At 52.8% G+C, this 27,235-nt stretch overlaps 1 protein-coding gene across 7 annotated transcripts; it reads right to left on the bottom strand.

Moving 5' to 3' along the window:
* Positions 1 to 5,887: 5,887 nt before the first annotated feature.
* SSTR3 (somatostatin receptor 3) lies at positions 5,888 to 27,148 on the bottom strand. 7 transcript variants are annotated; one of them, XM_064283584.1, is made up of 4 exons: positions 16,691 to 27,148; positions 16,329 to 16,486; positions 15,456 to 15,605; positions 5,888 to 12,036 (listed from the first exon to the last, which is right to left on the bottom strand). In XM_064283584.1, exon 4 carries the CDS (start codon positions 11,998 to 12,000, stop codon positions 10,720 to 10,722), a length of 1,281 nt encoding a protein of 426 aa, XP_064139654.1. In that variant the 5' UTR covers positions 12,001 to 12,036; positions 15,456 to 15,605; positions 16,329 to 16,486; positions 16,691 to 27,148; the 3' UTR covers positions 5,888 to 10,719. The 7 variants fall into 7 exon arrangements, with proteins under 7 accessions (XP_064139654.1, XP_064139655.1, XP_064139658.1 ...); XM_064283585.1 differs by lacking the exon at positions 15,456 to 15,605 and having other exon boundaries at positions 16,691 to 17,740; positions 18,937 to 27,148; XM_064283588.1 differs by lacking the exon at positions 15,456 to 15,605 and having other exon boundaries at positions 16,691 to 19,061; positions 19,545 to 27,148.
* Between the last annotated feature and the right edge of the window lie 87 nt (positions 27,149 to 27,235).

The raw sequence follows: 27,235 nt of genomic DNA, 5'->3' as shown, positions 1-27,235 counted from the left end.
CCAACTTCCAGCCTTGTGCTCTGGCTCGCCCTAAGCCCACCTGGAGCCCCCCAGGCCTGTTCAGGGGCTCAGGGGGCCAAAGGAAAACAGGCCAAAGGACTCCGGCCCCTGCTAGCCCGCAGGCCCACATTGGCCATGCCCCCTACGTGGCCCTGTCCCAGGCAGCGTTCCCAGGGCGCTGAGCCAGGGCCGCAGAGGGAGGGAGCCAAGGGAGTCATCCTCCAGGCTGCCACCAGGGAGGGAAAGGGCTGAGTCAGCAGCACTGGGGTTGGGGGGGGGCACTTCCAAGAGGGGGGCGCCTCGCTGCCTCTCAACCCTCTGGATTAGAAAATCTGAGGAAGATTCCATGGGGGGAGGGCAGCGGGAGGGACAGAGATGGAGGGGGGATGGGGAGAAGCAGGTTGGGGACATAGTGGGCAAAAGAGTGGCTTGTGGATAACCGATTGTGTGCCCAGCACTGTACACAAATGGCCACACTCAGCAGCTCCTCTCAGAGGCAGGCTACAACCCCACTTTACAGACGAGGCTGAGGCCTGGAGAGATGTGTGACTTGCCCAGGTCCTAGGACCAGCGACAACAACACCCCAGAGAAGGGCCCCTTGTCCCACATGGTCCAGGACAGCCAGCTGGGGCAGGGCAGACAAAAGCACAGGACTCAGGAATATTACACTTCAATATTTTTCCTCTTGCTCTCTTTTACCAGGCCTGAAATTCCTCCATTTGAGTCACCCAGCCATTCCGAGGATCTTCCCAAGCCGGCCAGGAGGCATGGAAACCGAGCTCAGGCCTGGGGCAGAAAAATCTGGGTATGTTTCAGCTTTGTCTCCTCCTAGCTGTATGACCTTGGGCAAGTCTCTCTACCTCTCTGAGCCTCGGTGTCCCTAGGCCAGATGGATATGAGGAGGCCAAGACCATCTGAGCCACCTGATGGGACACCCAATGGGACTGCTCCATACTGGCCACTCACTTTTCCCTGGTTAAACCCTGGATATGGTGAGGGCATATCCCCATTCACCTGGTGCACACCCTTGCCTAGAAGTCCTGGGACCCATAGCAACAGCACTGCCAGGAGGGGCAGTTGGCCCAGAATGCCCCTCATCACCTATAATAACTCCATCGGCAAAGATGTAACCCAGACACAGAAGGGCTGAGCTCTTGTCACCAGGGCCAGGAACTCAGGGCATGAGCCAAGTGTCCCCCAGCCACCCACTGCCCTTCCCCCAGCTCAAAGAGACAGCTTTTATACTGTATCCATCCCTTATCGGAAAGCTTTACATATATCAATTCATCTAATCTTCCCATCAGCCCTGTGAGGTAGGCACTATTATCATCTCCATTCTACAGACAGGGAAGATGAGGCACAGACTCACTGACTCTCGGAACCAAGCTCTTAGCCAAGATCCTCCACCATCTTGCCCAAGTGACAAGGATACCAAAACCAAACCAAAGCCATTGCCATCGAATCAATTCTGACTCACAGTAACCCTATGACAGAACAGAGCTGCCCTATGGGGTTTCCAAGGAGCGCCTGGTGGATTCGAATTGCCAACCTTTTGGTTAGTAAGAGGTAGCACTTAACAACTATGCCACCAGGGTTTCCACGACAAGGATGGAGGGCTGTAAAAATGGTGACATTTAGTCATCACTTACAAAGAGCCAGGAACCGTTCTCTGTGCTTCATATATTTAAAAACTAAAATGTGTACCTGTCCAAAAATGTGACAGAGCAGAAAACATGATGACTCTTGGAAGGGGCTACATACATTGTCAATCCCAAATCACAGATCTAATTAACTGCCAATGAAAGTAAAGAAAACTTGAGCGCCACCTGCTGGGAAGAACCAGGAGCCCAGGGGTCTACAACGCTCCCCACCTACTCCACTTATTTCTGAGGAAGGTAAGGGGATACCAGAGGGGACCCAGGATGAAGTAGAGAAAACACATTTTCTCCAGTGTTTTAATATTAGAGGGAATATATTTTCTCGTTTGTTTTAGTATAGCTGTATAAGCTGTGATTAATCTTTAGTCTTTAGAAAATGGCACAGGTTCTGTTCAAGATACAGCTAAGCAGCCTGTTCCACTCTTAACAGCCTAATACCTCACAACCTGTTTTCTCCTGTTCACAATGGGTGACTGAGAGCTTGACATGACTAACGCCATACTGATGCTCTAAGTAATCTCTAAACATTTTTTATTGCATGAGCTGCACCCGTCTCTTCCCAAGGGATGCGGCGCTCTCTTGGCTCCTGTGGCCTTGGTCTCTCTTCTTTGTTCTCTTGAGATATGGCCTTCAGCCTGCAAGACCGCAGCTAGAAAAGCTGCCTGACATTTTTAATCTGCAGTTTTCTTTCTTGCTCCCCATCTCAACCAGAGTGGACTTGGCGGAGCAGTTCCACTAGCCAAGAGATTCTCATTAGGTTTTTTTTCAGCCTGTTACAAACATACAGATTAAAGTCCAGATGTCTGGCGTGTATATCTTTAGTTTAATAGTTTCTTGTAGTCGTTTATAAGGCCATCTGTGGGCTACGTGCTTAAAAACATTAGGTAACCCTAACCTTCCCCCTATAAAACCCTTCTCTTTAAAATTAGCCAGAATTTGGGAGCGATTTAACCCCCTCTGTCTCTTGGATACCGGTGTTCAATAAAGCCATCTTGCTGCTTACCTCCTCCTGTCTCAGTATTGGCTTTGCGGCAGGTGGCTCAAATCCACGACTGGCGCTAACAGCACCCCTGAGGGCCTGGCTAGGGTGCCCATTCGCTCAGTTCCTCCTCCAAAACCCAGTGGGTCCAATGGGACGCTCCCTCTCCCAAGCAGCTTCAGGGCTTCCTCCCAGGCAAGCCCCAGGCCTGGTTCTCCTCAGTCCCTCCACTGACTAGCTGGGTGGCCCTGGGTATACTTCACTCCCTGGACTCCGTTTCTATATCCTGGGCTTTCAGCAACCACGATGTTAATCCTAGTTGGGCGAGTTTAATCCCATTTCACAGAAGCGGAAACTGAGTCCCCAAGAGGCCCAGAGGAAGAAATAGCGGGCGCCATTCCAGGCCCTCTGCACCCCACAAAGAACCTGCCAGTTGTTACAGAGGCTGAGACACAGGGAAACTGAGGTGCAGTAATTGGCTCCCACCCCACGGCCAGCTAGTGGCAAAGCCAGGACGGTGGGGCCGCCACCGCGGTGGTAAGGCCAGAGTCAACCTCTCCCTCTTCTTCCTCCAAACGTAAGACGGGTGACCCCCACATGTCTACGGGAGCCTCCACCATCCCCACCCCAATTTTCAGCGGCATAGCCTAGCCAAAGTGGACCCCTGCCGCGGGGAAAGAGGCCTGTAGGAGGGCTGCAGTGGGTTTCTGCTCAGGCCTCCCGGCCTCCATCAGGAAAGCCGGAGGAGAGCGTGAAGGGGCTGCCACAGCGCCGGGGAAGGGTCTTTGCCGGTGCAGAACCGGGAGGAGTTGAGCAAAACCAAACAAGGCTGAGTTTGGCCGAGTAGAGCCGAGTTTGGCCGAGTGTAGCCGAATACGGCCCAGCAGACTGGCCGAATCTAGCGGGTGCGGCCGAACATAGCCGAGTCTGGACGAGTGACTCCGAGTCCTGCCGAATAGAGCCTTATCCGACCGAATGGACCCGAGTCTTGCCGAACAGAGAGGCGGGGCGGGCGCCACGCAGCGAGGGGGCGAGGCCTGAGAGCCCCGCGGCGCCCCCTGTCGGACAGAGGGAGCATAGCGCTGGCCTTGGCCGGAGCCCCTCGCTGCCTCCCAGTCCTCCAGCCGCACTGTGAGACAGGGGTGTGGAGCCCCTTTTACGGATGACGAAACTGAGGCTCTGGGAGGTTCCGAGGCACGCAGAGCTAAGAAGGAATAAAGCTGGAGATCGAACCTAATTGTGTGCCATAGAGCTCACTTGCGCGTAAAGGGGTTATTGTTTGCTTGCTTCGACCTCTCATAGGAGTTGCCATTTCTTATGCCTGGAGGGGAGGAGAGCCCCCCCCCACCCCCCCTCTGGCTGGGTCCCAGAGCTCAGAGACAGTCCCTCAGCTTGTGACGGAGAAACTGAGCCGGCTCTGGGGCCGCAGTGGCCTTGGCCTGTTGACCAAGTGCGGCTGGGCCAGCAGTTCCCATGAGCAAATATTGACATGTATTCTGGTTATTAAATCGGTTAGCAGGGCTGAGTGGCCATGTCCTGCCCCTTTCCCCACAGGGGCCAATCCACCAGCCTCTGACTCTGATAAACCCTGTCACCCTGGGCCTCAGTTTCCCCACCAGTCACAAGGTGGTGATAGTGGACATGGGCTCCTGGCAGCCTATGGGGTTTAGTTGCAGGGGTATATGAGTCAGGACCCGAGGGTCTGGGATTCTGGGGGATACCTGGTGTGGCCCCGGCACATCCTCTGACCCTGTGAGAAGGTGAACAGGCCTTGGCCACCACACACACGTGTGTGCCCATCACTCCTCCCTCCTGCCGGGCCTGTGGGGCCTGGGCTGCCCCTTAGGCCTGTCCTGTCTAACCGAGTGGCCTCTACGGAGCTGGCACCAGTAGCCTCTCCCCACCAGCAGCATCCCTCCTGTCCACTCAAGCCCCCCAAAACACTACATCTGCATAGGTTTTAAAAGCTATGGGCACTGGACTGGGGGCTGGGAACCTGGGATCTCATCCTACATCCTGGAGTTGGGATCCTGGGCAAGTCACAAGACCATCCCAGGCTGACTGTGCTCAGCTGTAAAATGGATCTCGGAGCTGCTCTCTGGACCTGGAGCACCTTCCACACCTCCTTCCCGTGTGGACAACCTCTCTGGGGAGACTTCCACCCACCCACGGGCTGATTCTTGCTTTCCTTGAAGCACCTCTTGTGTTTATTTAACACTTACACAGCACTTACGATGCGCCAGGCACGGTTCTAAGCTGTTTACAAATACTAACATGTTTAAACTTTTTAACAGTAAGGCCCTTTGCTATCATCCTCATCTTAAAAAAAACAACCAACCAAACCCATTGCTATCAAATCAATTTTGACTCATAGCGACCCTAGAACAGAGAAGAACTGCCCTACAGGGTTTCCTAGGAGTGACTGGTGGATTCGAACTGCCAACCTTTTGGTTAGCAGCCAAGCTCTTAACTGCTGTGCCACTAGGTCTCCAATCCTCATTTTAGAGAGGAGGAAATTGAGGAACAGAGAGATTAATTAACTGGCCCACTGTGAGTGGAGGAACTGGTATCGAAACCCAGGCAGTCCGGAGTCCGCATAGTTAAGAACTACCACGTCACCTTTTGTCTTTGCTGTGACTGACTTTGTTCCTGAAGGACAGGCCTTGCACTTCTCTGTCCTCTGCTTTTTGCAGTTGGCCAAAACCAAAAAAAGTCATTGCCATCGAGCCAATTCCGACTCATACTAACTCTATAGGACAAGGTAGAACTGCCCCGTACGGTTTCCAAGGCTGTAATCTTTATGGAAGCAGACTGCCACATCTTTCTCCTGTGTGGAGAGCCTGGTGGGTTCAAACTGCCTACTTTCAGTTAGCAGCCAAGTGCTTAACCACTGTGTTACCGGGGCTCCTTCTTGCAGTTGGCAGCCGCCCAATAAACACGTGAACGAACGAAAGAACTGGTTAGTCTAACTGGTCCTTGGAGGCCCTGGAGAGGAGGGGCCGTTATCTTGGTTTTGCAGGTGGGAATTTCACCTGTAGGAGGCCCTTTCTGCTCAGCCTCTGCCCTACCTCCAGCCTCACCTGCACCCTTCTCTGCTTCGCTCAGTGAGTTCCTCCAGCCTTCAGGCCCTTGCACACACAGCCCTTCTGCCTGGCACATTCACGACCAACCTTCTGCTCTCAGCGCAGCACCCCCACCCACCCACCCATTGACCAGTTGCTGACTGGTTGACTCCAAATCACGATGATTCCATGTGCCAGAGTAGAACTGTGCTCCACAGGGTTTCCAATGACGGGGTTTTTCAGAAGTATGTCACCAGGCTTTTTTCTGAGGCACCTCTCACCTCTCAGTGGACTTGAGCATCTCTGACCTTTCAGTTAGTAGCAAGTGTGTTAACTCTTGGCACTGCCAAGGGCCACCTTCACCCCACAGATACCCCCATGATTCTCTCCCAGAGCACATTGTACTACTCCTTTGCCCAGCTCATGGGTGATGAAACACTCATTCATGCAGCTGCTTGTGAACGCCCAAAGCTCAGGAGCCGTGTCTGTCTGCCTCCAAAGTACCCCAGCCCAGGGCCAGGGCTAGGCATACAGTCAGTGCTAACAAAGAAAATTTGTTAACTAAATTAACTGTGCCCAGAGAGGTGAAATAAATGGCCCAAGGCTGCACAGCAGGTTCCTGACAGAGGGGATCTAGGGCTCAGGCCTCCTGACTTTGGGTCCCATGACTTTTTCAGGGAGGCATTTCCCCCACAATCCTCCAGAGTACTCACTGAGATTCTCACCAGCAGCTGCCCCTAACAGGGACGCACCCTGAGGCCCGCGCAGGATGTGGCCCGGCCCAACTGCAGGGGGCGCCCTCACAACACAGCTTGGAGCTGTCACTGCCTTTAGAGTGCTTTCTTCTGTGTCTAGGTCCTGTGGAGCTCAGGATGTCACCTCCCCGTGGGACAGTGACCTCCATTCCCCCCCACCCCCACTCTTTCCAGCAGAGGAGGGACCCAAACCCTAGGGGCTTCCCCAAGCCCTGCGACTCCCAGCTCCTCTCTGGGTAGCCATAGGCCGTTGCCTGGCAACTGCCTCTGAGAGACAAGTTCAAGGTAAGGCCTTGAGTGCCAACAGCAGGGATAGCTGGAGAGGCGGAGTCAGCAGAGGGGGTCTTCACCACTCCCTCCTCCCTTCTCTCACTCAGCCTGCAGCCCCTGCGGGCCCCATAACCCGCAGATTCCAGCCTGGAACCCCATACAGCTCGTCTGTCCCTCCTGCCTCACCACCCTGCCCTCCGCCCCCAACCACACACACCGTCAGTTATTCAGGGCACCACACTGCACAATCCCAAAGAGGGCTAGAAGGGCATGCGGTGTGGCATGGAGGTTAAGAGCACAGACCCCAGACCCAGGCATCAGACACGTGGGTTCAAATCCTGACTCTGCCACTTCTGTGCAACCCTGAGCAAGTTATTCAACCTCTCTTTGCCTCAGTTTCCTGTCTGTAAAGTGAAAATAATTATACTAATTAAATAAGCTAGGCCAGCTAGGAGACCCTGGTGGCGTAGTGGTTAACAGCTACGGCTGCTAACCAAAAGGTCAGAAGTTCGAATCCAACAGGCGCTGCTTGGAAACCCTGTGGGGCAGTTCCACTCTGTCCTATAGGGTCACTAGGAGTCAAAATTGACTCAACAGGAGCAGTTTTTTTTTTTTTTTTTAATGGCCAGCTAACACCTGGCAGAAACAAAGAGGGCTGGAGTCACCATATGGATAGTGCCCCTGGAGTTGAGAAATTCAATGGCCCCTCCCTTCATTCATTTATTCAAAATCCTTGTATGAAAGGCCCAGGGTGCTGGCAGCCCCTGGGAACGCAGATGGGTCAGGCATCATCCCTGTTCTGGGAGGGACAAGGCTAGTGGGACACCCACTCACACACCTGAGAGCACACATGGGCATTGACACCAATGTAGTCGGGAAGCCTGGAGGTTGTGGGGGCCGGAGGAGGAGCCCAGACCCCCAGCAACTCTCTGCTCCCACCCCGTGCACCCCTGCCACTCACACAGCAGGCCCCTTGGCATTAACATCCCCAATACACATTCACTCATGGACCCTGCTGAGATATCCTAAGGGCCTACTAAGAGCCCTGCACTGTGCTCACATAAACCACACACATGCAATCACACCCAGCAAAAGCATCCACATACAGTGAACCACACACACGTGTAGACCACTGTGACCCACTGCCTGCCTGGCCTGCCTCCCCTTGCCATTGATAGTCTGCCCCTGACCCGCCCTGTACCCCACTGGTTGGGCCAGACTGTCCGTCACAGTGTCCACCTTCCCCCTGGCTGAAAGGACAGGCTATACATGGCCAATCACAGCATCCTATTTCTTTGGTGATTGGCCCAAGGGGCAATCATATGACCCAGTTAGGGCCAATCAGTTTCCTTCCATGAGATTTGTTATTAGGACACAGTGAGAGAGGTCTATTGCTTTTGAATCAAGATCTGTAAGGGTGTGGGCTGAGGGCAGCTGGGGGTCTTCCATGTGTCCTGGAGAACCTGGACTCTGGGAGGCCACACACAAAGGGCCAGTGTGCTCAGAGCTGAGAGATGGCTAGGAGGGAGCATCTTGATAGACGTGGGTGCTATGTACACACGCCTGCCACACACCCCTGCTTGTCCGCACCCAGCCAGACACACAGCCTCCTGCAGACAAAGGGCCCAGCCACACAGCATTGTCATGTGCCTCCATCTTTATTGAGCTAGAGGCAGAAGCAGTAAAGGACTTCCTCAACCGCCTTCCCCAGCCAGCTTTGCAGAACAGTGCCCACCTGCCCCAGATGTGAGGAAGGTAGGGGAGGGATGAGGGCCAGCCAGGGAATGCCAGAATGATCGGTGTTTTGTCCCTCAGCCCCTCAGCTCCTCCTCAGGGAAGCCCCAGACAAAGCCCCAGGCTGGACCTCCGGCCTCCACCTTCCATACAGGATCTGGTTTCCAGAACTTCTTTTCCCCCCAACCCTGCCTCCCTGTTCCTCAACCTCTGCCTCCAAGTCCCCATTGCTCATGGCCTGCAGCATCCTCATCCCCAGGGGCCAGAGGCAGAGAGGCCTGCTTGATGAAGCAGTCGGGGTGTACGCCAAGCCTGGGAGAGCGCCTCCACTTCATAATCTGGTCTGCCCTGTCCCCTCCCCATTCCAGTGAGCTGGGCAGTGTACCCAGAATGACTTGGCCATTTTCCTTCCCAAATCTCAACAGGCAGGCAAACTGGGAACAACCTCCCTCCATTTTATGATGGGGAACCTGAGGCACAGAGAGGTAAATGCTGGCCAAGGATCATGAGGTGGGTTGAAGATCCAGGTCTTCCGGCTTTCTGGTTCACAGGCTTTCCCTGAGGACCCCCTGCCCTCTGTGGGGGCAGGGGAGACAGTTTTGTCAGAGGTGCCACCCTCCCCAGGGCCAGCCTCCCAGTGGCTTTAAAAGGTCATCTCTGGGGAAGGTCCAGGCCCAGCCTTGGACAGTGGCCTCTCCCCTGAATTCCCTGGCCTCCCAGACCTGTAGCCCCCAGGAAGTTAGATAACAGAAGACCCATTCCCCCATCCACGGGAAGTTCACCACTCCTCCCAGGCCCTTCTTACCACCACTGAGGACCACTCAAGGGGCCAGCCCTGTATGTTTCAGAGCAGCTGCTTTTCCACTCTTGATGGCATCCTTTCCTTGGGACTTGTCAGGCCAGGCGCTGGCGTCCCAGTTCCACAGATACTGCAACTGGGCTCGGCCCAGGGGGCCAAGGTCAGCTCCAGGGTCACAGAGCAGATCTGTCTTCCTCCTTCTGTCTCTCCCTCCTCATCCACCCTTCTCCTCCTCCTCTTATTCCTCCCTCCTCCTCTGCACCGTGCTGTGCAGATCGTTTGCCTCTCTAAGTATACCAGCCAGCTTCTGTGGGTTCAGTTCCTGCCTTGGTTTCTGGGAAGAGGGGCAATTGGTCACAGTGCGGGGAACAGGCCTGGTCCCTCCTGGGAGGAAGCTCCTGGAGCCCTCAAAGACCTGGGGACACCCCGACCCCAGCTTTAGGACTCAAAGCGAGCTACTTTGGGGGTTGGGCAGCTTCCCCACCAGGGGCTGAGTTAGGCTTTGTGTGGCCTAAGCCCTGGTGGTGCAGCGGTTAAAGAGATGGGCTGCTAACCAAAAGGTCAGCAGTTTGAACCCACCAGCAGCTCCTTGGAAGCCCTATGGGGCAATTCTACTCTGTCCTATATTGTTGCTATGAGTCGGAAGGACTCGACACCAATGGGTAAATGGGTTTAAGCCTATATAATTTGGGGATCTCCTTTAAGAAAAGTCATATAAAATTACAAGTGCAAAATTAAGTGCAGGGCCTCGCAAGGGCCCACACCATAAGGGGCCCTGAATCTCACTCAGCTCAGCTTCCTGGAAAATCCCCCTCTGGCCACCATGTCCAGGAGCACAGGAGTCCCCACAAAAACCACCTGGGTCAAAAGGGCCTGGAGGTTATCGGGTTGTCTAGCCGGTGAGTTCCCCAGATCTGGAGAGGCAGGAGCTGGTACAAGGCCACACTGCCTGTGGCGCAGAGCTGATCTGGGTGGGCCTGAGCTGCTCCACCCCCTCCTCCCCACCAGGTAAGACTTCCTTCTACCTGGGGCTTCAGTCTAGCCCCAGCAGCTCCTGTGTCCCTGAATTCAAGCCCAGGAAATCCAGGCTTTGCTCTATCCCTCTGAGGGCTGATGATACCCAGGGATACTCCAAGTCCCCAAGAGTTGGGGAAGGTCAGGTGCACCGTCCCTGTCACCTGGACCCTGCTCAGGAAAGGCAGCCCAGCAATGAGGCCCTTCCAGACCTCTTGCCTATCAGATCTCATTGGGGCCGACTACCCCATCCCTGAGTCACAGAGGAGAAAGCCAGGCCCAGAGAGGGGAAGCGACCTATCTACGGCCACACAGCAATTCCCAGCAGCACTGGGATCAGAACCCTTGGAACATCCCATCGTGAGTCTCTGGCACCCTGGGCGGCATGCCCGAGCATACCTACAGCCTCTGCCCCTTCCTCGGGCTGCCCTGGCCCTCCCCAGACCCCTACAGATAGCTGATGTGCAGGGCACTGGACTTCTCCCCAGCAGAGGGCTCTCGGGGCAGGGATTGCTGCTCCTTGCCTGCCGAGCCACTGGGTGGCTGCTCCTGCCCACTGGTGCCAGGCTGGGTGATCTGGCTGACCCGGCTGTTCTTCTCCTTCCCCTCCGCCTGCTTCTCTGCCCCCTCTCTTCCACTCTCCTCCTCGCCCTCCTCTCCATCCTCCTCCTCATCCTCTTTGGTCTTCTCCGGAGGCCCTGCTGCAGGCTCCTGGCTGCGCACGCGGCGGGAAGGCCGCAGCAAGACCCTGCGGAAGCCCTGCTTGAAGCGGTAGGAGAGGAAGCCATACAGGATGGGGTTGGCACAGCTGTTGGCATAGGGCAGTGCCACCACGAGGAAGTAGAGGCCGAAGAAGGCGGGCTCCTCAGGCAGTGGGCACACCACGTTGACAATGTTGAGCACGTAGAAGGGCATCCAGCAAAGGACAAAGAGCGCCACCACGGCCACCACCATGCGTGTGACCCTACGCTCAGAGCGCCGCCGCCGCTGGCACGAGGGCGCCTGCACCCGCCGCCCAGCCGAGCGCACCTTCACCACGATAAGCAGGTAGCAGAGGCAGATGACCAGCAGCGGCCCGAAGAAGCCCAGGGCGGCTGTGTAAATGATGAAGGCGGCCCGCCAGGCCGCCGCAGGCTCAGGCCACTGCATGTGGCAGGTGCTCATGCCACGGGGCACACCCGAGAAGACCACCACGGGCAGCACCACCACGGCTGAGGCCACCCAGACGGCCACGCTGACCGTGCGGGCCACTGGCGCCGTTCGCCAGCGGGCCGAGCGGGTAGGGTGCACCACCGCCAGGTAGCGGTCCACACTCATGACAGTGAGGCAGAAGATGCTGGTGAACTGGTTGATGCCATCCACGGCCATGACCAGGCGGCACATGAGGGAGCCAAACGGCCAGTATGACAGGGCATTCTGAGCAGCCAGGAAGGGCAGCCCCAACATGAAGAGCTCGTCGGCCAGCGCCAGGTTGAGGATGTAGACGTTGGTGACTGATGGGCTGGCCGTGTGCCGCAGGACTACGTAGATGACCAGCGAGTTGCCTAGCAGGCCCACCACGCACACCACCAGGTAGACCAAGGGGATCAGAATGCCGCTGACAGCCAGCCCTGCTGGGCTTGGGCCCCCCGACCTATTTCCCAGGGTAGCATCCAGGAGCCAAGCCAAGGAGGTGTTCCCGGGTTCCAAGGTTGTGGGCACTGGTGGAGAGTAGCCAGAGGTGTCCATAGCCAAAGGGAGGGCAGTCAGCAGTCAGCTACTGGCCTGGAAGAAGGGAGACACAGCCAGTCATGGCAGCGGATGGGTTCTCTCTGCTGCCCCCTCCCCCAAGACACTGGACTCGGAGGCCTACTGTGCAGCAGATCACAGCTTGACAGGCACCATTTTATCTACTCTGCCCAGCCCAGAGAGGTAGGTAGTGCTACCCCCATTTCTCAAATGAGGAATCTAAGTCTTAGAGAGGTGAAATGACCCACCTTCTATCACACAGGCAGGCTGTGGAGTGAAACGTGGGCTTGTCTGGCTCCAAAGGGCCGGGGACAATGCTAGCCTGTCCCCCACTATGTCCCTTTTCTGTGCACATAAGTGTTCCATTGACAGTAAATAAAGGAATGAGCAATAATGAAGTCATATTGTTTCATAAAACAATACTCAGCCTTTCTACTTAGGATGCCCCAGCCAGCAGAGAGCATTTAAGTGGATGGCATTGCCCGCCAGTGGGTCTCATCCTCCAGTCTGAAAACCACTGCTTCATATCACAGGTCCTTAATCTTGAACTTGGGTCCCTGAATAACTTCAGAGGCTGCGATAACCCCTGACACTGTAGGCGAAAGTTAATGCGTCCGTGTCTTTTCTGGGCAGAGCTCAGAGCTTTCATCAGATTCCTCAGATTCTGAACTGAGTTAAGAGCCACAGGCTCAGGGATGTCCCCTTTCCTGGGAGTCAGAGCCCTTGGGAACTCCCTTGCCCCAGCCCATGCCATCGTCCCCCCTTCCATGAGACACAGAGGCTCTGTCCAGGGACAGTTGACTGGGAACCTGGGAGGTGGGCAGCTGAGGCCTCTTTTCCCCAGAATCTGACTTGTGGTGGAAGGGTTAACAGTACCCTTGACAGGTACTGTTGAAGGGGTATGCACAAGAATAGGGGACGTTTCAGATGGGAAGAAGGCATTTTCAGATGGGTCTTGAAGCATGTATGGGGGCTTGCCCTGGGGACACAGTGGTGCCCAGTGTCCCTGTTTACTTTCTTTCCTTTCCTAGCATCTTTCTTATCACATCTCCTGTATATTGTAAGTAGCTAGGACTCTTCCTAGCTCCTTCAGTATGGAGACTCTCTCTCATTCAGCTTCGAACCTATTCTCCCCACTCTCACCCACCAGTTGCTTTCTCGCACAGCACAAGCTCTGCATAAATGTTTGTGGCATCAGATGGATCAAAGGGGAACCCGGACTGGACTAACCTAAAGGAATGAATTGTTAATAGTGGAATTTCAAGAAAGGCCACCAGAATTTGCTCACCTCCCTTAACAAGAGTTCTGATTCGGGAGGTCCAATTAGAGGCCAAGGCTGAAAGCTAGAGCCTCCTCTGGGCCTCGACCTTTTCTCCTACCCCTTCTTTTCTCATTAACCCTACTCCCCAGTCCCTTGACACCCAGCACCTAGTGACCTTAAAAACCAAAACCAAACCAAACCCACTGCTGTCGAGTTGATTCCGACTCATAGCGACCCTATAGGGCAGAATAGAACTGTCCCATAGAGTTTCCAAGGAGCGCCTGGAGGATTCAAACTGCTGACCTCTTGGTTAGCAGTTGTAGCACTTAACCACTATGCCACCAGGGTTTCCTGGTGACCTTATTGATCAGAAAACCCTGAGCAAGAAACTCTTTGGGAGGAGAAGCCTTCCCTCCAATATCTCCCGCTGACCCCACCCTGAGCCTGAAAGTCCACCAGCAGGAAGGGGTAGTCCTTATTGCCCTCTCAGTATGCCACTTTTAAGGTGCAGAGCTCCTGGGAAGGGGAGATGCCCCAACTCCAAGCACGCACCTGGGGTGACTGGGCTTGCCAGGCTGCTATGCCCTGGGGACCTTGGGCTGCCCAGGGCCCAGCGGGCCTGACCTGGTAAGGCTGAGGGTGGCAAAGAGTGCCCTTGGCTGATGACTCCTCCTGATGATTCTTTCTGGCTGGCTGGACTCAGAACACCCATTCCCTACCCTGAGGCTGGGAGAGAAAACAGTGCTGCAAGACTGGGGGAGCCCTCAACCCATCCTTCACCCCAGGCCTCCTCAGCAGTCCTAAGCCTGGGGCAGCGGCAATAAGAGGAGGATACCCCCAGGTGGTACAAATGGTAAATACACTCTGCTGCTAACTGAAAGGTTGGTGGTTCAAATCCACCTAGAATCATCTTGGAAGAAAGGCCTGGAGATCTACTACTGGAAAATCAACCATTGAAAACCCTAAGGAGCCCAGTTCTAGTCTGACGCACGCGGAGTCGCCATGAATCAGAGTCAACTCGCCAACAAATGCTTTTTTTTAATCTGGATAGAGGACTCATAGGATTCTAATAGTGTGTTGGCTCCAGTTCACTGTGCCCCAATTGTGCCAGGCACGAAGCTAGGCTGCTGACGTGTCCTATGGGGAGGGACTCTTGTCCCCACTATACAGATGGGAAATGCACGTGAGGCCATGTGCCCCAGCCAGGCAGCTAGGAAGGGGCAAAGCTGAAAGGACCCTTGTGACCATTTCATGATTCCCCCCCTCCCCCGCCCCAACACCACTTTCATTTCACAGGTCATCAGACTGAGGCCCGGCCAGGGAAGGCACTGGCCTAAATGTCACAGTTGGTCAGGGCAGCTCTCAGGGGCTCTTCCAATTAGCCTTATAGAATGATGAACTCAAAAACCCCTAGGCTTCTAAACCAGTTGCCATCCAGTCGACTCCAACTCATGGTGACCTCCTGTTACTGTGCTCCATAGGGTTTTCAGTGGCTGGTTTTCCGAAAGTAGATCCTTAGACCTTTCTCCCAAGGCACCTCTGGATGGACTCGAACCCAAACTTTTGGTTAGTAATGCATCACCCAGGGTCTCCCCTAGACTCCTAGAGGCCTAGAATAGAATTTTAGATTCTTGGAACAATGAAACAGCAAGCATTAGAATCCCAGAATGCTGGAATCAGACCTTCTTAAACCCAGAACTATAGAATCTGGGACCCTCATTGTCCTGGTTTCCTCAGCTGGGAGGGCCCTACATCATCCATCCACCTTGCCACCCTGTATACTGGTTCTTTTTATAGCAACCCCAACTGTCAGCCAATCGCAACCCAGGACTGGAGGAGGGAGGGGCACACAGTCTCCCAAGAGAGGAACAGTGAGCCACACAAATCTAATTTCCAGGCTTCAGGGACAGATGCCCCCGGGGAGGCCTGGGGGTGAGCTCCGAGGACAGCCCCCGCTCTGCCTGGGACACACATGTGCACCTGCAAACACAAGCACACAGTCCAGCAGGAACACAGTGCACCCAGCAAGACCCTCTCTTTGTACTGGGACGTGAAATAGCCTCTCCCACAGCCCCTGGCCCCTCTCAAGGCTCCCTGCCTCCACCCCTATCTGGGCCAATCTTCCCTGTCAAAGTTTAGCAGGCCGGGTGCCAGAAGCAGAAAAATTATAGCTTTCCACATGTGTAAGTCAGACCTGTAATTTCGGTGCCGCCTTTTCTTGAGGAGCTGGAATCCTGTGTGTAATCTAGTTCATCCTTGGGGAGGAGGGACTTTTCCTCCCCATCTGGTTTATCTTTGGCACAAGCTTGCCTGAAAGCTGGGGGCGGACTCTCCCAGGGACAACCTGGGAGGAGACAGAGGCCCAGAGAGGATGAGCAGTGGTCCTGAGCCCCACAGCAATCAGGGCGATCCCTCAGGAAAGATGGATATCCTCAATCTATCTCCCTCTCCCCAGAGAGCACAGAATTTGGGGTACAGGGATCCTGGATGATATCTTTATTTAACCCCCAGCACACAGCACAGCACCCAGAACATCGCAAACGAAACAACCAAAGGGTTCAGCAAGTGGAGTTCTGAGGTGGGTGGAGGCCAGAAACTCACCCCGAAATCCTCACGAAGCTGGTGGTTAGGGGTGGGGGGTGAGGATGGACTTTTAGAGAAGAGGAGGTTGAGGCTCAGGGAGGTTAAGTCACTTGTGCAAGGTCACCCAGCTAGTGAGTGGGAAGCCAGCATTCGAACCCAAGTCTGTCTACTCCTAAACCACCGGTACAGCCTCCGCATGCTGGTGTCTCTAACAGCCTCGGGCTGGGAGGAATCAAGGGCTGGAGAGCCCCTGGCAGTCCTGCATTCTGCTTGCCCTTCAACCCTGGACCTTCCCCAGAGGCCGAGATTGTGCTGGCCAGTGCAAACTGGCTCACTCCCACCCCAGAACACAATACACAAGCCCTGGGTTGGGGCTTGGGCTCTGCCACTGAGTGCCTGCCAAATTGCTGTGTGACCTTGGGCAAGTCACTTCCCCTCTCTGAACCTCAGTTTCCTCATTAAAATTAAGACATGCCGTACCCACCTCCCGGGTTGCTGTAGGGTTAAATGGAGTGTGCTGAGCAGTGCCCAGCATGGAGGGGGAGCTCAGGAGAGCTGGCACATGAGGCAAGGAGGTGGGACGGCATGATGTTTCTAGTTTCCTTCCGCTTGGACACTCTGCTCTTCTGTGATTCCAAGATTCTAGAATCGTGGCGAGAAATTCTGAGGTTAATGTTCTGACCCCTGCAGCCCACTGAGAGGTCACGGGGAGGCCACTTTCCTTCCTCCATGGGCCTCCCCACCCTCTCCCAGCCCTCAGTCATAGCCTCCCAAGTTCATCGTGGGCAGAGGCTGAGCTCCAGCCCCCTACTCTCCGGGACCCCATCCAGGCCCCAGTCTCCTTACCTGCCCACGGGGTGAGGGCTCCCCTCCTTGCCGCCAGGCTGATGATCGTCCTGCTGCTCCCTCTCTCTGCCCAGGCCCCAGGTGCCCCCACAGCACCCCTTGGCAGGGGTCTCCACGCGGCGACCACTTCTAAACTGCTTGTATGTCCTCCTAGGCCCGCAGCGGTCACGTCTGCCCACAGAGCCTCTCCCATCTGGTCTCTGGCCCTGACTTCCCGCAGGCACCTAGTAGCACTTCACCCCCCATCTCCAGGACACATCCTGAGGGGGGCAGGGGTACAGGTGGGGTCTGCAGGCAGGGGCTGGTGGAAGGAGAAGCTTCCCAAGGTGAAGGAGAGAAAAGGGGAACAGGGCACTGTAGGAAGCCAATAGAAATATAGGAAAAGGGGGGTCGGAGGTGGAGAGAGAGAGAAGACAGTGAGTGGGTGGAAAGCCAGAATGAGGGGGAGTGATGAGGGATGTGTGACAGGGAGAAGAAAAGGAGGAGGAAAGAGGAGAACGAGAGAAGGAGAGCGGGAGAGGCAGAGAGAGGCAGGAACAGAGCCCAAGGAAGGAGAACGAGGGGGTGGCAGGAAGAATGACAGAGAAGGATTGTGCCACAGATGGTGACATGGAGCGCCAGCGAAGGAGAGAGCAGGAGTGGGGTGCGGGAGGGGCGGGGAGGAGGGGCTGAGGGCTGGAGAGCAGGTGCCGGTTGAGGGGTGAGGGAGGAGGGACGGCAGGTTAGGAGAGGAGGCAGAAGGAGGGGGAGGGGGCGGACCCTGTTACCGGGGAGATTCCAGCCACCCACGTTGGCCTTGGCTCCTGCGGGAAGTTGCAGAGGAGAGTGGGGCTCAGGGGAGGTGGGACTGAAAACCAGGGGACAACTGTGTCCCAAGGCAAGGCCAGGTGTGGGTTTGGGAAAGCTTGGGAGGAGGGCCGTGAGCGTGGGAGAGAGCACTGGGCTGGGAGGCTGCAGTCCTGAGGGCCAGGCTGTCCTGTGGTCACAGGCATGGGTGAGGGGAGAAGAGAGGAGGAGTCCTGAGCCGTGAGATCCCGTGGACTGAATGTGCTGAGCCCCAGGCAGAGTGAGGAGCAGAAAGACAGGGTAAAGAAGAGATATTTTAGGCTTTGAAGGCCAAAAGGCAAAATCACGGACATTATGAGGAAAGAAAATCAATTTTCACAATTTTTTATTAACGAAATTCAAACTGTAATAATAATAATGGAGGACAATTTTTTGTAATACTGGTCTACTCACAGGTAAAATGGAGTTCTTTGGGGGGATAACATTTGGCTTAGCTGGAGCTCAAAGTTGGGACTTCCTACCATCAAATCGATTGCAAGTAATCATCTGTTGACGTCATCTGTACAGAAACAGGCAGTGGGCAGGATCTGGCCCACGGACCACAGTCTGCTGCTGGCTCCCGTCTAAGATTCTCTGCCCTGGGGCCTGAACACAGGCCTGGCCACCTTGGACACAGTGCTCCAGCTCCTACTGACCAACCGTGTGACGGCGGGCCAGTCATGCCTTCTCTGGGCCTCAGTTTCCTCATTGGGCTGTGGGGAGGTTGGGCTAGATCCTCCCCAAACTCCTCCTGCAGCATGTGTATTTTAAACACCTAAGCATCCATCGGGGAGCTCTGGTGGCACAGTGGTTAAATGTTTGGCTGCTAACCAAAAGGTCGGCGGTTCGAACCCACCGGCCACTCCTCAGGAGAGAGATGTGGCAGTCTGCTTCCATAAAGATTACAGCTTTAGAAATCCTATGGGGCAGTTCTACTCTGTCCTATAGGGTCACTATAAGTCAGACTCGACTCTGTGGCAATGGGTTTGGTTTCCTTATCTCTAAGGATCCATTAAGGAGGCGTGGTGATACAACGGTTGGCTATTCCCCCATCGGCTCCATAGAAGACCTGGTGATCAGCTTTCGGAAAGATCACAGCCAAGAAAACCCTGTGGAACAATTCCACTCTGCACACATGGGGTCACTATGAGCCAAAAAATCATCTCGACAGCACCCAACAACAACAAAGATGGTCCGCTAACCTAGAGGCTGCTGGTTCGAACCCACCCAGTGGCTCCATGGAGGAAAAGCCTGACGATCTGCTTCTGTTAAGATTACAGCCAAGAAAACCCTGTGGAATAGGATAGGGTTGCCATGAGTCAGAATCGACTCAATGATAACTAACAACAACAAGGCTCCATTAGTAAAGACACCTGTTTGTCATTAGCCATCGCCATGAGTCGCTGCTTCCCATACGTTACCATTTCACAGATGAGGAAGCTGGGCTCAGAGAAGCGAAGGAGTTGACCCCATCGCACAGTCCTGGAGTGGAGAAGCTGAACAGCTTCGTGCTCTTAACTCCCAGCCTGGGTGGCCTGTTCCCTGCCTCAGGAGGGCAAGGGGAGTAATAGAGAAGGAAATCAGTCTTTGTTGAGCACCTACTATGTGCTAGGCGCCGTCTCAGCCCCTTTTCATAGTGGACCATTCCTAGGACCAGGATGGGCCTACTTGTCCCCAGGTCCCAGGGCTGGCACACGGTAGGACCTCAGAGAACTGGGAATCAAATTCTAACAGAGGTGCTACCCTGGCAGCTGCAGCACACAGTAGGACCCACGCTTTTGCCTAAAGCCCACCGACACCCTTGGTCCTCTCCCTCCACTGGCCACGTGGTCCAACAAGACCCTTCCTCCTGTCTGTCTCCTGTCTGTTGTTCAAAGACATGAGGTCAAAGTTGGCCTCAAGACAGCCTAAACACACGGGGCTCCTGGAAGCTGGTCCTCAGGGTTGGGGAGTGATCTTGTGGCAGCCCTCCACCCCCAAGATCCTCCCAGGCCTTCTCATCCCTCTTCTTGGATGGAACATGCCTCACCTTCCGGCCTACTCTGGGGGTTCTTGTGAAAGGTAAATGAAGGCAATAGCTGTCCGCTTTTTCCTTCCAGCACCAACTCTTATTGCTTCTCCTCTCTCACCTGTCCTCTGCTCTCCATCCTCGCAGCCTCTTTTCTGGACCAAGTCTCTTCTGCTCTCACCCCCTACCTAGCAGTGAGAGTTAAAGATATGTCATGCCAGTCACCTGCTTGAAACACTCCAATGGCCGACTGTTGCCCATAGAATAAAATCCACAGTCCCTACCATGACCTAGGAGCCCTGGTGGTGTAGTGGTTAACAGCTTGGCTGCTAACCAACAGGTTGGCAGTTCAAGTCCACCAGCTGCTGCTTGGAAACCCTATGGGCCAGTTCTACTCTGTCCTATAGGGTCACTATGAGTTGGGATCAACTAGATGGCAACTGCTTTGATTTTTTTTTTTTTTTGAACCATGGCCTAAGTGCCCCACATAACCTGCATTCTGCCTGCTTCTCCTCCACACACTCTCTCCCCCTTGTCCTAAATCATCATGACCTCATCCTGAACCTTACACATGCCCCAGGCCCTTTGCACAAGCTATTTCCCTTGTCCCTCTATTCACCCTTCAACAGGTTTAAACACCACACACCGTGAGAAGCCTCCTAGTCTCTAGCACTCCCACCTCTGGGCTTCCTTTTTATCTGTAATGTAATTAATTTTAATTTGCTTTTATTTTTATCCGAGTACTGTTTGCAAGTAAATCTAAAAAGCCAATAGTACTAAAAAAAAAGGCTTGTAACAGGAAAAAAAAAAAAAAAAGCTGCAGTCCCAATGGCCCTGGCCCACCTCTTGTCCCAGAGACAATTCTACCCTCCTTATATGTGTATCTCCATCTATCTAAATACCACGTTTATCCTTCTATCTTGATTCCCCAGTTTTCCCACATTTTCTATTAACTTCCTGTTATGGTAGAGGATTTTAGATTTTTGTTATACACTCTCATCCCTTCTCTCCATCCTCTCAACATAATTTTCAATTAAATGCATATTCAGTGTTTTCATCACTGATGCCATGTAAATATTATTTCCTGCTCAGCCAGGAGTTAGTAATTGTCTTGTTTTTTCCTTTGCTTAGTTTTCTTTGAATATCTTAGTTTTCTTCGACTAAATGTTCTCACACGTTCCTACAGGTTGGTAAAAACCTCACGGTAGAATTTCCAGAGTCCAACTGCAGGACGACTTTTTGTTGGAAACTCCCGTATTCCTTTGATCTGGACCAACTGACATTCTGGGGTGCTTTCTTCATTGTTGTATTGAATATTTCCTTTAGCTTTTTCCTGTGTTGGATCCTGTTTCTTGAACCCCATACCTTCCTCTTTGATGGTTTACTCTCTCGTTTTGGTGGAGCACATCCTCTAGTAGCTTCCCGAGAAAGCACACATGTTTTAAAATGGTTACGTAATTCTCCTCTCATACTTGATAGCCTGGCTGGGTATAGAATTCTAGCTTGAAAATGACTTTGATGGTAGAAGGTATCTGTCCATGTTTCTAACTTCCAGTACTTTTGTTGAGAGGTCCAATGCTATTTTTATTCCCAATCCATTGTGTGTAGCTTTAGGTAACTGTTTTTTCTTTATTCTGGAAACTTTTAGGATCTTTGCTCTATCCCTGTATTTCTGAAATTTCACAGCGATGTCCCTTGCCTGGGTCTTCTTTTGTTCATTGTTTCGGGCATTCAGAGGATTCTTTTAATCTGGAAATTTGTGTTCTTCACTTCTGGGCAATATTTTTCTATTATTTCCTTCTGGAACTTCTATTAGTTGAATATTGGGCCTCCTGGATCAATCAATCCTTTAGTTTTCTTGTGGTCTGCCTTTACCTTTTATGTATTTTTTTTTTTTACTATCTTTTTATCTTCAAACACTTCTATTATTTTTTATTAACTTATTTTTAACTTTCAATACCTCTTATCTATTTTGTGATTTCTCCTTTACCTTGGCATCCCATACTTATTTGTGGATATAATATGTTTCCTTATCTCTCCGAGGATAGCAATGATTGTTTCTTTAAGGCTTTCTTCTGCTTAGTGCATTGTCTCTTTTTTGCAACTCCTTTTTGTTTGTTTGTTTGATCAGGTCACTTTCATGTTAGAACTTTCCTCATCCGTCCAATCATGCTTTGTTACTGACTCCTATTTCAGAATGAGGCATTAAAGTCTGACCGGAAGCTCCATGTTGGAGACCGGGGCTTGCACAACGGTGACATCTCTGTAGGAACAACTGTATCTTTTGTCAAGGAAACCACATATCACCATCTATAAGCCTTTTCTCTGAGGTGGTCAGATCCTCTAGTTTCCTGTCGGGGGCAAGTATATGCCTGAGTGCTAGCACTCCCGCACCGGGCCAGAACTTTTGCATAACTCCCCTCTATCAGTCACATAGAGCTGTGTAACAAACAACTACAAAAGTCTATGTAGCACACAACAGTAAGCATTGATTTCACTCACACCTCTTTGGTTCAACTGGTATCTTAGTTATCTAGTGCTGCTATAACAGAAATAACCACAAATCGGTGGCTTGAACAAACAGAAACCTATTTTCTCACAGTTTAGGAGACCAGAAATCCAAATTCACAGAGCTGGCTCTAGGGGAAGACTTTCTCTCTCTGTTGGCACTGGAGGAAGGTCCTTGTCCCAGCTCCTGGGCAATCTTCATGTGGCTTGGCATCTCTCTTCCTCCATCTCTGCTCACTTGCTTGTGCTTGTTGAATCTCTTTTATATCTCAAAAGCCATCTTCTTGAGGTAAACCCTATATTAATCCTGCCACATTAACAAAATAAAGACAGCTCCCTCCCAAATGGGATAACTACAGGCATAGTGTTAGGATTACAACACGTGTTTTGCTGGGCCATAATTCAGTCCATAACAGCTGGGATGGGTTGACAGAAGCTGGGCTGGGCCAAGCAGATCTGCTTGAAGCTGCAGGTCTGTGGGTCAGCTGGACAGCTCTGTTCAATGTGCCTCCTATTTGTGGAACTAACAAGCTTTCCAGGGCCTGTTCTTCGGGAAGCACAACACAGCAAGCACATTCAAGTGTTTCCTTGTGGTGCATATGCTAACATCCTATTGGCCAAAGCTAGTCACATGGCCAAGCCCAACATTATCGGAGTCGGGAAGTGCCCTCCTCTCGGGGAGGTGGGGGTGGAGGGCGTTTTTGCTAAATGTAATCAAATCTACCACATTCCCAATAATAAGTCTGGTGCCTGGCCCCACTCTACCTGGTTCCTTGCCAGAGCTCTCTGGTTCAGTTTCTCCTGCCCAGGTTAGGGAGAGGAGGTTGTCTGGCTGCATAATTCTGGGGATCTGGGTGTCTAATTGCTCCTTAAACTGGCTTCCAAACATTCTCCATTCTCAGACTCATGCCTTGCCATCTGTGGTCCCTAGATCCCCCCAATCCTGAGTTTCTCTGGGGTTCCACAAGGCCTATTGGTTTATATCTCTTCTGTCCCCCAGCCTCCCACCACGCTCCGCCACCTAACAGCAGGCAGTTAGTTTTGCCTCTCCTGGGCTCTGTTAAATCATTTACCACCTCCATCTGCTCTCGGTCCTCGTGTTTTGTGGTTTGGGGTTACAGGTGTCTCTTGATTTCTTTGAAAACAAGAGTTTGTGTTTCTGTTTCTTGTTCTCCTTATTGTCGTGGGCTGCTTTTCATCAAGAGTGAGGGAGTGGAAACATCTCTACCCAGGCACCTTGAGACTGGAAGGAAGTGTCTACTTTTCTATATTGAGCATATTTCTGCGGTATGAGGGCTGGGCTGCGTGGCAGCTGTTTATTTACACATCTGTCTCTCCCACTGGCCTCTGAGGCCCTGGTGAGTGCAGAGCTCTGTCTCAGCCTTCTCTGCACTTCCAACTCCTGGTACAGCTTGGCACAGGGTACGTGGTTAATCCATGGGAACTGGACAGAATTGAATTTTGGATTATACAGATAATTGCTAATTTCTCCCTCCTGTAGACCCTCTTCAGAAGTCTTCTAGAACCATCTTAGACCTGCCTCTACCTCTCTAGGACTTACCATGCCTTGATTCCCATGGGAATCCTTACAATTGTTGCTATGCTTGAGCCCATTGTTGCAGCCACTGTGTCAATCCATCCCGTTGAGGGTCTTCCTCTTTTTCGCTGACCCTCTACTTTACCAAGCATGATGTCCTATAAAGATTATGGGCAATTAAAACCTACAGAGCAGTTCTACTCTGTCACACCTGGGGTCGCCATAAGTCGGAATCAACTCAACAGCAATAGGTTTGGTTTTGGTTTTTGGTTTTCTTACACAGCATCATTGTAGCAATAGCTGACTATGACAGGAGGCCAGGGCAGGAATCCAGGAAATGATACCAGCATGGACAAGGGCGGGAGTAGTGGCACTGGAGTAGGGGGACAGCTGGGGAGGTATTTGGTGACTGGTTGGAAGTGAAAAGGGAGAAGTAGAAGGTATTAAGAATGACTCCCAGGTTGTTGGTTTGAGGGGCTGGGCGCATTTACTGCGTGATTAAGCCTGGGTGGGAGTGTGAGTTTGAGAAGCTCTGGAGACATCCAAGCAGAGGGCCCTGCTCACTGGTCTCTCTGCTGACTTGGCAGCCTCCCCACTGGATTGTGAGGCTCCTGAGGGCAGGCCTTAGCCTGGCTCACCCCTCAAACCCTGCGTTTGGCACACAATCCCAGTAATTATTTGTTGAATGATTAAATGACTGAATGAATTGATGGTTGGATTTGCATGTTTGGGGCAACAGGAGTATTTTACAGGATCTGAGTGGCACAGTTATGTTTGTAAGAAAGACCCCCCCCAGGCAGAGGATGGATGAGAGGCAGAGGTAGTGGAGGCAGGGAGGCCAGCGAGGAGGCTGGAGCTACTGTCCAGGGAAGAGAGCCCAAGGCTTAGCTCAGGTAGTGGCAGTGGGCTAGTTAAGGGGATGGAGTTAACAAATATTGGGAGCTGAATTGCCCAGACTTGGGGACCACTGAAATGCTGGGGGTAGGGGGAGTGGGGGGTGGGGGAGAAGAGCCTAGGGGACCCCCAGGTCTGTGGTTTGGAAGCAGGAACGAAGAGCAACCAGGCTTCAACACAGAAAGCCCCAAATGAAGTGTCTTGCTCAGCAGTACGTCCCTCAGCCACCAGGCAATGATTTCTTCACAAGAACGGCCGAGTCTGGCACATCAAGCCCTGATGCCCAGCCCAGGCCTGGCACTAGATGGGCGCCTGAGAGCAGTTGCTATCAAATGAGTGAGTATCACAGAGCTGTCAGCTCCCACCCACAACCAACAGCTCTTCCTGTTTCAAAACAGAACTTCCCTAGCGGTTTCTCTCTCCTATCTGAGGGGCCTCCAGCTCTTGGCTGATTTGCAGAGTAGAAACAAGTGACTCACCCCATGTCCAGTGATTGCTGTGCACAGTGATATGGTATAAAGAGCACTTGGCTAGGAGTCCTGCAGCCTCGGTTATGAACGCTGTCAGCTAATAGTAACAGAAGGCCTGAGCAAATAGGTGGTTTCATTTCTGTTTCGTTCCCCTAACAAGGCAGCTGTTGTCATTAGTTTGGCTGCCAACCGATGCTGTCAGGGACCCAGACTCTTTCTATCTTTCTGCTCTTCCATTCTTAGCACGCTGGCTTGTAGCTCCAAGGTCACAAGATGTTGCTGCAGCTCCAGACATCATCCCATCAGTATTCAAGGCAGGAAGGGGGACCGGACAAAGGGCAGTGCCAGCTGGCTCCATCATTTTTTATTGGAGGGAACTAAAATGTTCACAGAGCCACCTTTCCAGCTGACGTTCACTTATGCCTCGTTGACCTGAACTGTGCAACCTTGAAACCCTAACTGCAAAGCAGGCTGGGAAAACTAGTATTTCACCTGGGCCTGGGTATATTGCCGCCCTGAACGAAACCAAGATTCTGTTAGCAGGGAGGATGGAGGCAGTGGAAGACAGTGGGCAAGTGGAGTCTCTGCTTTAAAGGCTTCAGCTCTAACTCCTGGGCCCTCCTGGGCCTCAGTTTCCTTTTCTGCTGAATAAACTATTACTACCTACCTACCTTGGAAGACTATTGTGAGGATTAAATGAGATAGTGTGTGCTAGGTCAGACACAATGATGAATGAGAGAATTTGTTTGCTAGGGTTGTTACTGGTCTAAGAGCAAGGCTGCCCCCTGGGGTAGGCTCAGGGGACTGAACACAAGGAGAAGCCCCCAGACCACCCTTGGCAAGCAAAGGAGTTTGGGGGGCAGGGGGAGCAGAAGAAAGAGCGTTTGAGAAAAGGCTTCAACGTGTGAAAAGCCTCGGGGTGAAAGAAATGTGGATGTGAGTTTGAGGAAATGAGAGTCCAGTCTGATGGCGGAGGTGTGAGTGGAGGAGGAGAGAGGGAGGCTGGAGTGTGGCCAGGCCTGAGGGGTGGGGGGCATCCCGGGAAAGTGTCCAGAATTTATCCTGAGACCCCAAAAGAGTAGGAGTAGAAAGGGGTTGCCCTCAGGACTCTGGCAGCCTGGAGGGGGGCCCAGCTGCTTTAAAACTCCAGGCTTAACAGAGGGTGGGGTCTGGCCCACCCATGTCTGTGTTTGTGTCATGTGTGTGGGTTTTAATGTTTTCTTTTTGTTTCAGAGGAGAAGTAACTCTAAAAACCTATCGACCTTGTCTGAGTTAAAACTAAGAAAAGCGAAGGGGTTTCCCCATGGGACCTTTCAGGAGGGTGAGGTTCTTGGGAGGTGGGTGAGCTGGAGGTCCTGCCTGGGAACTTCAGGACGTATGGGGAGGCGGGGCAGTGAGGGAAGCTGGGGTCTCTGGGGAAGCAGGAAATGGAAACCCAGAGCATTTCATTGTCTGGGAATTGGGGGGCTTCTCTGTTGTCAGCAATGAGGCCATATACCTTTCCCCTCCTTTATTTTAGCTCTGTAGAGGGTCAGCCCCTTGAGAGCAGGGACTCTTGGGTACCCCCAGATTCCTGCTCCTGGAACAGCCTGGGCACAGAGCAGGTGCTCCATAAATACGTGTTGAGCGAATGCATGAAGAGTTTAGGTAGAGAAGAGACATTTTCTGGAGGAGTAGGAAGCTTGGAGTTTATCCGTAAATTAGTAAACGCTTAGGTGGGACTGGGAGACCTGGCGGCGCAGAGGTTAAAGCACTCAGCTGCTAACTGAAAGGTCAGTGGTTCGAATCCACCAGCTCTGTTGTATCAATGCCTTTCATCCCTACAACAACCCCACTTCGCTTTTAAAGAAACTCATGTTTGCTGAGTGCCTGCAGGGACTAACATTGTTTCCTTAAGCTGCTGGGACACTTTTCTGTGACTTCCAATAATACAGGTCAGGGTTTCTGGCTGCCCAACATGCATATTCCCAAGTTCCAGCAAGACTCTCAGCTTCCATTTAGGAACCAAGCCCTCCGCCTGAGAACACATGGTTCTGATGGAGTTGCCACCACCTCTTGCTCCAGTGTGGCATGTGGTCCAGGCCTAGCCAATCAGAGCACAGAATCCCCTTGGCAAATATGATTGGTTAAAGGGTAGGCTCAAGACCTCAGCTGGTCCAATCAGGGATTCCGTCAGAATAAACCTTAATTAGAACTTCACCTGGGGCAAAGATATTTGTTCTTTTTTCCTGAATTTGAAATTGGAAAGATGAAACCAGCCAGCAGAAGGCGGAGCCAAGAGATACAGCAAAGAGAGCCCTGAT

This window comes from Loxodonta africana, chromosome 4 (assembly GCF_030014295.1).
Source record: "Loxodonta africana isolate mLoxAfr1 chromosome 4, mLoxAfr1.hap2, whole genome shotgun sequence".
NCBI lineage: Eukaryota > Metazoa > Chordata > Mammalia > Proboscidea > Elephantidae > Loxodonta > Loxodonta africana.
The sequence above is the reverse complement of the archived record's forward strand: the minus strand, read 5'-3'. Positions and strand labels throughout refer to the sequence as shown.

Excerpts from the sequence above, each read along its gene's own strand:
- SSTR3 (XM_064283584.1), bottom strand. The coding sequence starts at position 12,000 with ATGGACACCTCTGGCTACTCTCCACCAGTGCCCACAACCTTGGAACCC.